Below are 16,132 nucleotides of genomic sequence, written 5' to 3'. Positions count from 1 at the left end.
AATGAATGCCATTTGGCATAAGTCCCAGTTACCCATTTATCTACTCAAATATGCATCACGTGATTACTGTCACTGTGTTAGGTGCTGGGGATACAGCAGTGAAGAAAGTCACCTGTCCTCATGGTGTTTCATTCTAGTGAGGAGAGACAGCAAACAGGAGGGACAGAGAGACAGAATAAGAATAAATGAAGCAGCATGTTGGTATGGGGAGTCAGTGGTGGATCAGGGTAAAAGTTGCTCTTTTATTTAGGGGGTTAGGAAAGGCCTCTCTGAGGAGGTGACATTTGAGCAGCAACCGGACATAAGAGATCCAGTTTTGATACCCATTGAGGTTTAGACAGATACAACTTTAAAGTGGGTGGTTAGTCACTCTGTATGTAAATATGAATTCAGCCATGTTTACAACTGGACAAAGATTTTCGCTAAAAATCTCAGGCAATTCATCCTGATACACTTCTAGGAATTATTTTAAGGACAAATTGAAATATAAGCACAGATTCATGTCAAAGGATATTCATGACAGCTTTATTTATTTTGGAGGGGCTGGGGTTTGAACTCAAGGCCTTATGCTTGCTAGGCAGGTGCTCTACCACTTGAGCCACTCTGCCAGCCCTTTCTTGTGTTGGGTATTTTCTAGATAGGGTCTCACAAACTGCGATCCTCCCAATCTCTGCCTCCTGAGTAGCTAGGATTACAGGCATGAGCCACTGGTGCCTAGCAACATTTTTATAAAAAAAAAAAAAAACTTTGAAGTTAATGAAAAATGCCCTTTGTTCCTTGACCTTCCCACCCCCACAGCTCCATTGGAAACCTCTCCTGTGATTCCAGCGCCCTCTGGAATGTTTTCATATTTACAACGATGTGCTTGTTTATTTATCTACTTCTTATTACACTCTGAGCCCCGGATGGTAGAGACTTCCTTGTTACGTCACACTAGCACCTGTCACAGCATATCAGAAGCACTCTCTGTGTGTTCAGTGAAAGACTGCTTCAATACCTCCCGCATATCTGTAAACGGACTGCTATGCAGCCACTGTGAATTAAGGTTCTGAAAAAATTAATGAAATATTAGGTATAAAAATAAATCTATATACACAGAAACACCTTGGTTATTAAGAGAGCAAAATAATTAAAGGCAGTTTCTGACTAAGATTATGATCATTTTTGCCTTCTTTTTTTTTTATTTTCTACTTTGGGCATAACATATTAGCTTCATAATCAGAAAAAAGGTCATTTAAAAAACTCAATGTCTGATCTACATTTAGTCATCACTCTGGACCTCTAAGCTTTTTAAAAAGGAAATGCAAATTAAAACCACGCTAAGATTCCACCTCACCCCTGTTAGAGTAGCCATCATTAGCAACACCACCACCAACAGGTGTTGGCGGGGATGCGGGGAAAAAGGAACCCTCTTACACTGTTGGTGGGAATGTAAACTAGTACAACCACTCTGGAAAAAAATTTGGAGGCTACTTAAAAAGCTAGACATTGATCTACCATTTGATCCAGCAATACCACTCTTGGGGATATACCCAAAAGAATGTGACACAGGTTACTCCAGAGGCACCTGCACACCCACGTTTATTGCGGCACTATTCACAATAGCCAAGTTACGGAAACAGCCAAGATGCCCCACCACTGATGAATGGATTAAGAAAATGTGGTATCTATACACAATGGAATTTTATGCAGCCATGAAGAAGAACGAAATGCTATCATTCGCTGGTAAATGGATGGAATTGGAGAACATCATTCTGAGTGAGGTTAGCCTGGCCCAAAAGACCAAAAATCGTATGTTCTCCCTCATATGGGGACATTAGATCAAGGGCAAACACAACAAGGGGATTGGACTTTGAGCACATGATAAAAGCGAGAGCACACAAGGGAGATATGAGGATAGATAAGACACCTAAAAAACTAGCTAGCATTTGTTGCCCTCAACGCAGAGAAACTAAAGCAGATACCTTAAAAGCAACTGAGGCCAATAGGAAAAGGGGACCAGGAACTAGAGAAAAGGTTAGATCAAAAAGAATTAACCTAGAAGGTAACACACACCCACAGGAAATCAATGTGAGTCAATGCTCTGTATAGCTATCCTTATCTCAACCAGCAAAAACCCTTGTTCCTTCCTATTATTGCTTATACTCTCCAACAAAATTAGAAATAAGGGCAAAATAGTTTCTGCTGGGTATTGAGGGGGTTGGGGGGAGAGGGAGGGGGCGGAGTGGGTGGTAAGGGAGGGGGTGGGGGCAGGGGGGAGAAATGACCCGAGCCTTGTATGCACATATGAATAATAAAGGAAAAAAAAAAGAAAGAAAGACTCAAGGGCTAAGTGTGGTGGTGGTGCATGCCCGTAATCCTAGCTATTTGGGAAGTAATCGGGAGGATTACGGTTCAAGGCCAGCCCTGGCAAAAAAGTTATTGAGACCTCTATCTCAATAAGTTATGTGTACCTGTGGTTCCAACTCCGTGGGAGGCATAGGTAGGAGGATCAGAGCTTGGGGTCAGCTCCAGGCAAAAACACAAGACGGAAAAGGTCTGGGGACGTGGCTCAAGCCCCTTCTTTAGCAAATGCTAGGCCGAGTTCAAACCCCAGTAACACCAAAAAAAGGAGGGGGGGAAGATTAGTAAATCTCAGTATGTGAGGCCCAGCACCAAAGTGTCAGGTGTCCTATATTATCACGAGCATGAACACCCTCAGCTCCAACTGCTCCATCTTCCTCCTCATCCCATCCCAGATTCTCAGCACTAGATGAATTTCTATGTAAGTAGTCCATTCTACCTCCAGGCTGGAAGCTCCCTTTTGAGATTTCTCCCTCTCTAAAGCCAGGTCCTTCTACATGTTCCAGATTTACTTTCTCCAAGGAGATCATCCTGATGGAGAACAAAAAACATTTTCCAAGCACCTCCTGGGACCAAGGCAGGGGGATGGGTGGGCACTTCACACACCTGTCCAATCCCTATTCATCTGTCTCGCCTGAGCATTCAATGAGCAGAGCTCTTACATAATCATGAAACTTGAAAAGAATCGGTTCCATTCCTCCTAAGACATTTTTTTCTTCAGGGGCATAACCCTGGAAATATTAATGAGTCCTTCATGGTTTTTGTGTTTGGTTTCAGGATGGTTTTTATCAGCTTGATTGGTTTGAAAACTGGTTTGTAAATCCCTTAAAACTTATTTAATTAACAGAAACTACAATGAAAATTTGCATTTCCAAAGCACCTTCCTATCAAAGAGCTCAAAGCCTGCCAACAAACCTTAGTTTCCTGTAGCATCAGGAACATTCTATAGGAGTAAGTAGGAGATAGAAGTATTTAAGACTTAAAATGACATTGTTTTATATGCATAATTTAATCAAACTTGTTGCCCGTGAACTGGTTTGCCCCAATCTCTCCATTTAATTGATAAGTTTCCTCAGAAAATTCTAGCTGTGAGCTACGCTACTAGTTCACCTTGTATCGTTTTGTTGAAATAAGTTATCACCTATTGCTCCAACAAGAAAAAGGAATAGCTCATTTTATTAAGAATTCCAAGTTGACAAACACGATGAGCATACACTGCTGTTTGCAGGAAGGGCTGTCCCCATGACCACTTCAATTTGGGATCAAGTAAAATGGCAAGAAATAAAACCCCTCTCGAGGGCCTGCACCTTCTTCATGGGTTCTTGTTAGCATTGACAGCCACCTCAGCACCACGGGAAGGAAGCCTTGGTGACCCTAGGGACAGGACTAGGAATGACAGCAAAGGTTCATCTCCCTAAGAGACATCGTCCTCTATCGGTCCTTACACCACTGACATTTATTTCTGGATGAGAAAGTTTTCTTTGCCTTGGCCCTTGCCAAGCTAAGTTTAGGACCAGCATCGTTGTCTGTCGACCAGATCTTAAGCACCCAGGCTTCCCTCTGTTAGATGCCACAACCAGCCACGCTTAACACCTATCACCTATGCATGCGTCGTTTTGTACTGCTTCTCATTTGTACAAAAGCAAAGGGAAAAGCTTTACGCCAAGCTCTCTTGGTAGTGAAACATTTTGACATTAATTTGTGCAAAAAATAACTAGAGAACTAAAGACTAATACAATTTTTAAGAAAAAGAGGGACGGTGATGATGACCTCAGGTTGTAACACAAAAGCCTTTGTGGGATTATTTTTATACAGACCATGGCAAGTATGGGTAATGAATTACACACCCTGCAGTTTTCTCATCAAGATGCTGCTTATGAAAGGAAATAAAACCCCACCATTACTAACAAGAGACACACGGGTGGTGGCAGATACAGGATGTTCTTATGGGAGAAAACATCACGTACTTGAATGTGCTGCCTTGAGGACTGTGGATGAATAAAAGTGGCTTTACACAATTATTTGAATAATGATAATTTAATGGTTTTTACACTAAAAAGGTATTTATACCTAACTAGCATTTTTGCTTAGATAGGAATGTAAAACTGAACAATTTAAAAAATGGAATCCACAGGCACGGGTTTTAATGGGTTATTTTATGTCTTTTAAGGACATTTCTCTATGAGAAATTAAGTTGTGTAAAATAGAGAAAAAGGGTTTATATTCCAAGAAATCATTCCTCTTGGACCATGACAACTTTGAACAAAAATATTTTCACAAAATTTCATTTTAATCATCTTCTTTTACAAAGCACAATACTTAAGACTTTTCTAAATACAACTTTAGAAAATGAAGCAAAAAAATAATTTCCATAGATGCCTGGTTGAGTCCATGCTGAATGCCAAAGAATTTTTTTTCAAAAGTAATATTCCCAAGCTTTTCAATGTTCTTGGTGGTTCCATTTTGTCAAGAGTAAAGATGGTGGCTGTTTGGGCAGTGGCTCATCCAGTTCCATGATGCAGAATCCTCTTGCTGGTTATCCCAATGGGCAGTAATGAAGCTGGATATGCCAACTTCTTTTTCTACCATTGCTTCTCCCTCTCTTTATATGAAGAAAGCCAATGGCCTCTATGAGGGGAAGACATTGACTCTCTATGTTCCATGTTGCCAGTGCCCCATGAAGGTGCCCCAATCTCTCCATTTAATTGGTAACAATTCTACTGTGGACACACATCATATAAAGCTCTATCAGTAGGGATTTTCTTGATGAGTAAATGAAAAATTCAAAGAATCTCATCCTCATTGTTATATACTAGGTGGGAAATCTCTGAAGTCTTCAAGTTTAATGCAGAAATGCTTAGAACAGTCAGGGGGTACAGAAATAGTTTATGCTGCCTTAGAAACGTGGTGCTCTGGCCCCAAGCACACTGAGACCACGGGTAGCAGCCATGGGAAATGAAAGGTACATGGTTCCTTTACACACTTCCCTCCCGTAACTGTGTCCCCATCCAGGAAGACTAGGGCTTTGGGGTTCTATAAATATGGAGAGGGAAGTAACAGCCCCAAGCAGAAAAGATGAATCTGCAGGCCAAGAGCAAGGCAGGGGAAGGGAGAGAGGAAGACAAAGGAAGAGACATTTGTTTGTTATATTTTCAATGATGAATAACATGGGGTGATTTTTTTTTTTTGCATCATTCCTTCAGTGTTATCAATTCTCATTCTTTGTGGTTGTGCAAATCTATTTATGTTTCGGAGTTGCACTATAAAATGCAGGAAATAGACAAAGCGGCTGTTTAGAAACACATCAAACATCTTTGGGGGCCACCTTTTACCCCTGAACAATCTTGCAGTACAGTATGCCCCTTATTTTCAGCTAAGGATGAGAAAACAGTTACATAGTCTAAGGCTGAACTGTTCCATATGCTACAAAGATAAAGCAGACAAGCAAACATCAGTTTCCTTGAGAAGAAAAAAGCAATTCCATAAATGCAAGAAAGATCCAATGAGTGCACTTCAACAAGACCTTCCCCCCATTCTCCTGGACCTGAGGAAGGGATTACAAGTGAGCAAGGCAAATGACATTATGTGAATACAGTTTAAACAGTAACACACACCGATAACCCAAGTGCAGGAAATAATACAACTTCCCCCCCTTGTTTTCATTTGCATTTTACTTTTATTTATTTTTGCTTTAATAATGCATATTCTGTTCACGCAAAAGGTGCAAAGGACAGGAAGCAGGGGTTTAACTTGGCTGATGAAAAATCAAGCAGGGATGACATTTCTAGTTTCATGAACAACCTAAAAGTGGGAGAAACTGAAAAGTCACAGCTGGTACCACAGACCATGTCCTACTTCTCAGCTGTCTCCACTTAGGACCTTTGGCTAGGGTGAGAGAAGCTGTGAAGACAGTGGCCTCTAGTGGACTTGGGTAAGTGGCTGATTTTTATTTATTTATTTTTTGAATCATGGTAGCTGCATCACAAAAGCTCCAATCAAGAGGGTGGTAAAAAGAAGGCACAGATCATTGCAAATACCAGATTTTCTTTTTGTAAATATACCATCATATATAAGCTAAAATTTCTCTTACGGCGGTGGGGTCTGCTGGCAGGGGAAGGGACAGGTTGGACCTAAAATTGCATATGTAATAGAATTCTAAAGAGGAACACAAAGTGAGGCAGCTTTCTGCCTGAAGCAAAAGAACAAGATGCTCGCTTCTGACTAGGTGTAGTACAAACACTTGGGGCATCTGTGACAAAACACAATTAAAAAATCATAAAATTATAAAGCTTGTAAACGAATAATCTGAAATTACATTTTATTAATGGAAAATATCATCAAAATAGTACCACTATGGACTAAACTGCCTGAGTTTTTGTTTCGCATGAGATCTCAAGGTAGAAAAGCTTTTAGCACAATTTGCTCTAAGTCACAACCAGTGCCAGACCCAGGACTAACACCATGGGGAAGATTCTCCTCTTGGATGGAATTTGTGTTGTGCTATCAAGACTTTTGTGCTAATCTTTCAAACAGGGACATGTTGAGGCAAACCTTTATTCTTTTGGCACAAGATTATTTTGGCTGGGGCAGAAAATTTGAGTCTTGGACTCTGGATGAATAATGCAACATCTCAATTATCAAGTATTCATTTTGATTGAAGAGCTTTCTTTATGTCATTCACTTCCATCTATAAAGGGAAAAAATGGACAAAATCAGAATGTATTAACTGGTTTTATAGAAGCTGAAAGATAATCAACCTGCTCAGTAGAAAGAAAATACACAACCTGGCAATTTTAGAGGTGAAACAGATGGAATGACATCTGAATGAAAAATCAGTAACAATGCCAGGGATTACATGAACCTAAAGAACAGACACATAGGCACAACATACTAGGAAATGGCCGACATTTTAATTCTCAGGCCTACGAGGGTCCAAAGTTTGCCAAGAGCAGAACGATTCCAATTTCCTAGCTGTCCTGACATACTGGACCATCTTGACGGTATGGGAAGGCAGCTGCAGTTGGCCCAGCAGGGTGTGTGTCAGTACCTCAGAAGTGATAGAGAGCAGTATCTATCCCAATCACTACCATGGAGGCACCAACTAGATGAAAATTGAAAGCCAACCTCTGGTCATTTGGTCATGGGAGAGTTGGATGAAAGGATGGGTGGGTGGCTGACGAATGGATTAAGAAAATGTGGTATCTATACACAATGGAATTTTATGCAGCCATGAAGAAGAACGAAATGTTATCATTTGCTGGTAAATGGATGGAACTGGAGAACATCATTCTGAGTGAGGTTAGCCTGGCCCAAAAGACCAAAAATCGTATGTTCTCCCTCATAGGTGGACATTAGATCAAGGGCAAACACAACAAGGGGATTGGACTTTGAGCACATGATAAAAGCGAGAGCACACAAGGGAGGGGTGAGGATAGATAAGACACCTAAAAAACTAGCTAGCATTTGTTGCCCTTAATGCAGAGAAACTAAAGCAGATACCTTAAAGCAACTGAGGCCAATAGGAAAAGGGGACCAGGAACTAGAGAAAAGGTTAGATCAAAAAGAATTAACCTAGAAGGTAACACACATGCACAGGAAATCAATGTGAGTCAATGCCCTGTATAGCTATCCTTATCTCAACCAGCAAAAACCCTTGTTCCTTTCTATTATTGCTTATACTCTCTCTACAACAAAATTAGAGATAAGGGCAAAATAGTTTCTGCTGGGTATTGAGGGGGTGGGGGGAGAGGGAGGGGGCGGAGTGGGTGGTAAGGGAGGGGGTGGGGGCAGGGGGAGAAATGACCCAAGCCTTGTATGCACATATGAGTAAGAAAAGAAAAAGGAAAAAGGATGGGTGGGTGGGAGGGAGGAAGGGTGCTCAGATGCTCTGGTGGGACTGACATAGCCATTAGGGAGAAGTAAAGAGATGAAGAGCAAACACCAGGTGTGGTCTGTAGAGTCCCAAAGATCATGTGACAGAAACTACCTAGGCAACAGGGCCTCCCCAACACCATGCCCTCTGGCAGTTACTATAATGAGGCCTCCTGGAAACTGAAGAGACCTTTTTGTAGAGGAGATGCTTAAACTAAATTCCAAATGAGAAGCCAACTGGGGACATGTTTACTAATCTTCCCCTGCACCCAGGCTTTCTGATTCTAAGAAAGGATGGGTAGTAAGCCTATAGAAAATTGTCACAGAAATCCTATTTAAATATGAAGAGAAGCAACAATCATTTATTTTCAAAATAAAGCCCTGTCTGTGCCTTCAACCTAAACTGAGCCAGCCCAGGCCTAATGGGCAGCAGGACCCTGAGGGACCTACCTGCAACCGAAGCCGGATTTTCTTCTCTTCATCCAACTCTGACAGTAACTGCTTAATCTCTCGTCTGAAAAGCAAAGGGCAATAGAATCAAACAAAAACCCAGAGTTTCCCATGAAGAGGTAAGAAACCTATTATCACTACAAAATCCATCTGACCCTTTTACAAAGAAAATGTGGACCAAACATACTTTCCTGACAATGTTATTACTTAAGATTTATATCAAACAGAAGGGCTTGCCATTATTTGGGAGCCACCAAAATATGTAGCCATCAAATTGTAGGTCTTGAAATGACCCTTGAGTTCCTTAGTCCAAATTTATCCCAAAAAGAGAAGATAAGGAAATTGAGTCCCAAAGTGGTGGCTTGACTTGCCCAATGACTGGACTCCAGGCACCAAGGCTCATATTCTGTCATCTTCCTTCTACTCTTGTGTAACAGGTTCACTGGTCTTCAAATGTACTTAGATTATAATTTTCATTGCAGACACTTTTACCACTCCATATATACTTCATTTTCTACAGAATGTAAATTAATAAAAAGGTCACTGGTATGTTTTCACCAATTCTCACAAAATCCTGCAAATTTTAAGATCTGAACCTAGTGATGAAGTCTGAGAGGAAACAGCCATGAGTTGGGACCCACAGCCTGCTACCCTTTCCAACTTAAATAACAAAGTGGGGCAAAGCTAATCATCCTGACAAGTCAGGGCACTGTACTTAGGATGCTGCAACAACTTAAACACTGGTCTGAGAGCTGCATTCCATTTTAAGGTATCAAATGCTGCATTGCACATGTACATTTGTACGAACTGGGCTGATTGGAAAATGAAATAGCACAGGAAATATGGTAGCAGTGATAGTGCATGTATTTGCTCACTTCAGATGAGCACCATGATGGCCACTTGTACTTGGGCCAGTGCTCCAGCACTGCTGTCAATATGTTGGGTTATCTGAGAATAACCAGCTGTGATTCATTCCCGTATTTACTGAAGCACACATTATGCACCTGTGTCTCAATGCACACTACATAGAGTTTAGGAAAGAAGTGGAAGGTGAGATCCTAAACCAATGGCCCAGGCCCAGGAAGACTATAGCAAGAAAAGCCTTGAGGGGTCTGGGTACAGGAAGTCGGTTGGGGAAGGTGGTCCAAAGAAAGTCTCTAAGCCTTGAACTACTAAAAATGGGCATAAGTCTATAAGGAGGAAGGAGGAAGGAAGATGTGGGGTTAGTAGGGAAAGTCAGGGCATAGACGGAGGGGGACTTGCCTCTGAGCACAAGCAAGTTTGGAGATGAGGGTAAGTGTTGGCATAGACTTGACTTGAATACTAAAAGGGAAAGTGACGCCAAGAGCTAAGAGAGCAAACTAATGGGGACTCACTTACCCTAGGCATGAGGGCCAGAGGCAGGCCATGGTAGAAGGGACATTGTAAGGTGTTGATTCAAGAAGGTATTGGCTGGGGAAGGACCATTCTGGCCTGCTATTCACAGGGTTCAAAGCCCAGGTGGCTCTGCACTCATAGGGGAGCTCAGGCCATGTCAGACATGTTGGTAGTTTCCAGGTACCTCTCGGAGGGTACAAACGGCCAAAGCCCTGGATCCAGGCAAGTCTGACTCAATGGCCCTGTTCAGAAGGCTGAGAATCAGTGCTCTGGGATGTCCTGAGGCCATGAAGTCACACTCTAGGCAAGGGATCCATGCTGGGTGGACAAGGATGAGGCTTTTGCGTCCCCAAACCTGTAGCCTTCAGAGTCAGATAGGAGCTGGGGACTTTGAGGAGTTAGAGGCAGCCTGGCTGGCCCCAGGAAGACCCTTTCAAGGAGTACCATTCTGCCAATTTTGCATATTTGTCTCTCCTAGTCAGGAAGTTAGTACAAGAAGCCTCAACTTTGCCTGACACTACCCAGCCTGAATGAAACATAAATTACTTAGATCTACTTTACTCAAAGTTAGTTCCACGGAACCCTTATCTCAGGATGCTCTGGACAAAAAGGGTTCTATGATTAAGTATATTTGGGAAACTGCATATACTATCTTCTGCATCCTCCCAAAATATGGTGAAGGCTTTAAAGGGTCCTTCAGAGAAGAAATGAACTTTGCTTAACAAAATTATCCACCAAAGTCTCTAACTGTAATCACTTCAGGGCCCTCTAGCCCTGTAGGGGGAGGCAGGTAACAAGGCTTCTGCCAGTAACCCCAGACTCCCTCCACAAGGTGTGACCACAGGTCTTCAGCCACATCTCCCACCCCCACCCTACTTGGCTCCAAGGTGGCCAGATGCCTGGGGAGGCGCAGTCCCACCAGGCTGTTCTGTGTCCTCTGAGTGTGTGAGCTTGTCCCCTCTGCCAGAGTGCTCTGGGCAATTCCAGACCATCTTTCAAAATCCCCCTTGAGAAATGTGACCTTGAGATGCCTCCTCTTAAGAAAGGTTCCCTCCAGAAGGAGCTAGCTGATCTCTAAACTCTCCAAGCCTGAGTTTCTTTAGATAAGTGCTGTCTACATCTAATCTTCTACCAGCTTTCTCATTGCAAAGAGCATCCCGAGTGATAGCTATATATGATACTTATTTTTGCTCACAGGTATTTCTCCCCATTCAAGTGCTCCCTGAGGATGACAGCATGTGTGCAGGCATGCATACAGAAAGCCCCCTGAGTCTCATGGTAAGAACATCTTGCTGAGGGTAAAGTCTTGAGTTTAAAGATTCAATACGTCTTCATACATTATGGTCCTTCAATGCAAGAGAACTGTTTCATCTGGCAGCTAAGTGAAGAAGTCACAGTTTTCCTGATGCTAGAGGAAAAACTGACAATTGGGCTTATTTAAGAAGTGGTAGGCATGGCTCAAGTAGTAGAATGCTTACTTAGCAAGCAGGATGCCACGAGTTCAATCCCCAGTACTACCAAAAAAACAAAAAACAAAAAACAAAACAAAACAAAAGTGGGATATGAATATAGCACACAGGAGGCAAGAGGATTGTGAGTTCAAGGCCTACCTGGGCTATAAAGTGAGACACTGTCTCAGAAAAAAGGGGCATATGTACTACTATAGTTTGGATCTTGAATGTTCCCCCAAAGGAACAAAGGGTTGGCCTCCAGCCTGTGGTGCTACTGGGAGATGGTGGATATTTAGAAGGTGGGGCCTAGTAGAAGGAAGTTAGGTCATTGGGACTGTTCCCTTTAAAGAAATATTGGGACCCCAGACCGTCCTGTCTCACCTTGCTTCCTGGCTGGGACACAAGGTAAGCAGTTTCCTCTACCACATGCTCCCTGCTGCCTTGCCACAGGCCCAAAGGCAATGGAGATAAATGATCAGAGACGAAAACCATGACCCAAAATAAACCTTTCCTTCTTATAAGATGATTTTCTCAAGTATTTTCCCACAGTGACAAAAAGCTGACTGATGCAGAAATACTGTACTTTATAGGGGATATCAAGAATTTTCTCTTTAGCAGCTTTCTGAAAGTGTTGGTCTTTGCAACTGACTCATTCCCGTACACCCCACAACCAGCCTGTGCTCTTCCTGCACACAGTAAGCAGAGGCTAAAAATAGAGCATGATTCAAGTATAAATTAAGCTTCATGAGGTCCACATCTGCTCCCACTACCAGTGGAGAAGCCTGGTCCACTCTCTGGGGCAGAGTAGAACCCAGGCTTGCTAACCAGGCCCTGCCCTAGTTCAGAGCCACCTGAAGGCAATTGCATGTGGTCCCTGGGCACTCACTTCTGCTGGTCCTTCATGGTCTCGATGATGCTCCTCAGCTCACGGACCTGTGTCCTTAGCTCCTCCACAGCTGCTTGGTTGCTGGTCATAGGCTCCATCTTTGGTTTGCCTTCCATGCTGAACAGAGATGGGGAATTGGCTCTGTGTGCAGCTGTTCCCAAAGAGGATGACAAGGGGGAGGACGCCACTGAAGACAGAGAGGCTGGACCACTGCCTGCTGCCATAGTCCCCGGCTTGGGTGGCAGGGACGCCTTGTTGTCAGACACCTGTGATGAGGGAAAGTGGAGAGGCTTCAGAGCCAGGGATCCAGGCATGGCACCTCCCAGTCCTGGTGAGTCATATCCTTCTTCAATATCCCATCCCTACCTCTCTCCACAGACTCCACACTCACTTATTCCTTCATCCAGAAGCCAACAAGGGCCAACTTGGTGCAAGCATACTTGCACCCAGTGCTGCCCGTAGGTATTTTTAATTTGATCTTCTTTCTGGACAATCCCTGGCTAGTTTCATATACACATAGAGATGCCCAACTGCTTGCTGGGCACCACAAACTCTGAAGTGAGCAAGACAGTCTCCTGGCCCCTAGATGTTCAGAACCCAGTGGGGTGCAGACTGACAGACAAACCAACACATTGCAGCAGACGAAGAAGACTGCACGAGAGAGAGGAAATACAGAGAGCCCTGGAAACACATCAAAGAGGCAAAAGTACTGGAAGGAAAGCAGTGGGAAAGAGCTGCTAACAATCCTATCTTGAAGGGGGTCAGAGGAAAGGAGAGATTTTTGGGGAAAGCAGTTGTAGGAGGAAGGAAGGCCCCAAAGCCTAGAGACCAGAAAGCAAAACACATTAGTGGGAAATGTGGCTAGAAGATCAGAGTGGACAGGAGAGAGCTAGTGAAGGAGAGTAAGGCTGGGAAGGGAGACGGGGCAGGTTGAAATGATGGCATGCCCTGGAAATAGAACTGCTGGGAGACTCTCATACAATGTTGGCTAGAAACAGTGAGGGTGTGACCTTAGCAGTGGCCAAGAAGATAGGTGATTTTGAGAGATGTGGTTAAGAGTAAGCACATCTAACAAACAGCACCAGGCATCGTCCCTGGTGCTGTGGTGGGGAGTGGGTGAGACTGATGGAGTCTGCCCTCACAGAACAGATAGCCCATGACCAAGAAGATAAGGTCTTAGACAGGCTGTAGAGGGTCAAACAGGGAATAAAGATCAAGGGCCATGGTTGGAGAGGTAAGAACCAGGCATGGAGGTTGCACCTTTCATGGGAAGAAGGACAGGTTGAAGGCCCAGATAATTTTAGCTTTAGACATACTGAATTTTAGGAGCTTGAGGGATGGCTGAGGGGCAGAGCCAGTGACTAAAGAGTGAGTTGGGCCAAAGAAAGTAGAAGCCATGGGGGCAGATAAGATAGCATGAGAGGAGAAGAGGCCCAATGTGGGGAAGTCCCACATTGAAGAGGCCAGGAGAGAAGGGAGAGAGAGCCCTTGACAATAGGGAAAGAATAGCTAGAGAGGAGATGAAGCAAGACCAGTAGAGGAGCCTGGCTTATAGAAGCTCCCTAAAGAAGTTTCTAGGAGGAAAAAAAATTTTGGGTAAGTGGATTAAGGATACTGAGAGGAAAAGAGGAGAGCTCATTTGGTGGTGGAAGAGAGACAGAAACCCAATGGCAGCAGATCAGGTTCTGAAGGGGAAGTGAGGGTACAGCTGCCAAGCAGAGGATGTGCCTTTTTCCCCAAACCTTGGCAGAAGATGGGGAGAGATTATGAACTCATGCAGAAGCCTTAGGAGAAGAAAGCATCAAGGGCTTTGTTTGCTTATAGAGATGGGTGAGACCCTGAGCTGCCGGAAATGCTAGTGGGAAAAAACAGCGGAAAGCCAGGCTGAAGATGGAGGAGAGAGGCAGGAGAGGCTTGATGGAGAAGTGTCCTGAGGAAGCCAGGAGGACACTTGGGTGTGGGACAGTCTGGGGTGGGAGGGAAGAGGGGTACCTGGAAAGCCCAGAGAGGAGACACCTGGAAAGGAAAGTGAGTTGATAGGCAGTTGGGGAGAAGGCATAGTAGTGGGATGGGACTTTGAGAGGTGAGGGCGTGACAGGACTGAAGCTGAGGCTGATAGTGAAGCTTGGCACTACAGCCATGGGACTCCCTCCAGCAGCAGGCGTGCTCAGCCGGCCATCCCAGGGCAGGCGCCAAGAAGGGGGTTGGCTGGCACAGCAGTGAGGAGGTAGAGTCTGGATTCAGGCTGTGCTAGAGGCAGAGACTGGGCAGAGGGAGCCAAAAGCAGATGGGCCATCATTCCCAGCCTCTCTGCTCGCCTTTTCTCTGCCAAGTTACCATTGAGGAAAAGCGCTCTCTGCTGCCAGGGAGAGCGCTCCGCCAGCCAGGCTTTGTTGTTAGTAGACGTTACAGTATGAGTGAGGAGGAATTGACATTTATGGAGCTTTGATTGCATACTGGACGTCAGCTCTACAATTTAAACAGGGATCAACTGGCACACGCATTTTACCAAGCAGGAAACTGAGGCTTTGAGAGCTGGTTGAATGACTCTCCACTTCTCCTTGCTAGTCACATGCAGAACTGGGAATTCAACCCCTCCCCATCAGCCAATTCTCAGACAGCACTGTGACTGTGGCTGCCCGAGTCTGAAGATTTGTGCTCTCCTGTTATTTTCTTTGCTGATTATGTACTCCTGGGCTCATGCCTTCTTCCATTTCCTGTCCTTCATCCTTTCAGGCCACTCATGACCTACTGATGCCCTTAACACTGATGGACTTCCAGATGCTTCTCGAATCAATGCTTCGTTTTGGAATGCCTGTATGGCTAGCTCTCCCAGCCCATTTCAGTTAATAAGTACTTTTAAAATCCCTCATAAAGTAAAGGTCACCACCTCTCTGATCAAATTAGCTCAAGTAGAATTTCTAGAGGCAATGAAAAACACAACCTGACAACTCCAGGGAAGTGAATAGGCTAATGGAATTAGAATTGTGCAAATTAAAAACACGAAAGCCACAGTCCACCAGCAGATGTCACTGTAGAGACACCCCAGGGATGTCAGAGAAAGGGACAGAAAAAATAAAATTCTAAATCCAATTTCAGTAATGCTTTGGTTTTGTGGATAATTAAATTGATCTGTTTTATAGGATCATGTTTTGCTTATTGTATCAGATTTTTGAGAAAACCTATACATGCAAATTCTTAAATCTATTAGAAGGAAAATCCCACCTGATCTCTGACTTCTTTATAGTAATTTCTGCTTCAAATTGACTAGTTTTCTGCTTTTAGACAGAAAAAATTGCTAACGCTCCAAGAAAATAATCCTAACCGACTGGGCTTTCTTAGTTTGAGAAAACAGGATTTTATAGGGAGAACAGAATTTTTACAGGGTGCTTACGCTTCAAAAGTTTTATGTAGCTGGGTATAGGGGTACACACCTATAATTCCAGCTATTTGGGAGGCAGAGGTAGGAGGATAATGGTACAAGGCTGGCGTAGGCAAAAGTGTAAGACCCTATGTGAAAAATAACTAAAGCGGAAAACATTGGGGGCATGGCTCAAGTGGTAGAGCACTTGCCTAGCAAGCATAAGGCCCTAAGGTTCAAACCACAGCAACAGCAAAAGAAACCTTGCATGAAGTAGCTAAGCAATGTTTTTGTTTTTTAGTGCATGCTAGGTAAGTACTTTAGCACTCAGCTACATCCTTAGCCTCTTCCTTCCTTTTTTGAGATGGGGATCTCATTATATTAGGTAGGCTG

The 16,132-nt window shown here is 43.7% G+C and overlaps 1 protein-coding gene across 20 annotated transcripts in view; it reads right to left on the bottom strand.

The window, feature by feature from the left end:
• Nucleotides 1-5,458: 5,458 nt before the first annotated feature.
• Nucleotides 5,459-16,132, bottom strand: part of Sh3kbp1 (SH3 domain containing kinase binding protein 1) — a 328,667-nt gene continuing 317,993 nt past the window's right edge. For all 20 annotated transcript variants that reach the window (XM_074063111.1, XM_074063114.1, XM_074063105.1 and 17 more), the window contains 3 exons: nucleotides 12,379-12,644; nucleotides 8,665-8,728; nucleotides 5,459-7,030 (listed from right to left, as the gene is read on the bottom strand). In XM_074063111.1, the coding sequence (XP_073919212.1) occupies nucleotides 6,989-7,030; nucleotides 8,665-8,728; nucleotides 12,379-12,644 (372 nt within the window). In that variant the 3' untranslated portion in view covers nucleotides 5,459-6,988. The remainder of the gene's footprint in view (nucleotides 7,031-8,664; nucleotides 8,729-12,378; nucleotides 12,645-16,132) is intronic.

Source organism: Castor canadensis, chromosome X, assembly GCF_047511655.1.
Source record: "Castor canadensis chromosome X, mCasCan1.hap1v2, whole genome shotgun sequence".
In the NCBI taxonomy this organism is placed as follows: Eukaryota; Metazoa; Chordata; class Mammalia; order Rodentia; family Castoridae; genus Castor; species Castor canadensis.
This window is presented reverse-complemented; position numbering and strand designations above follow the sequence as displayed.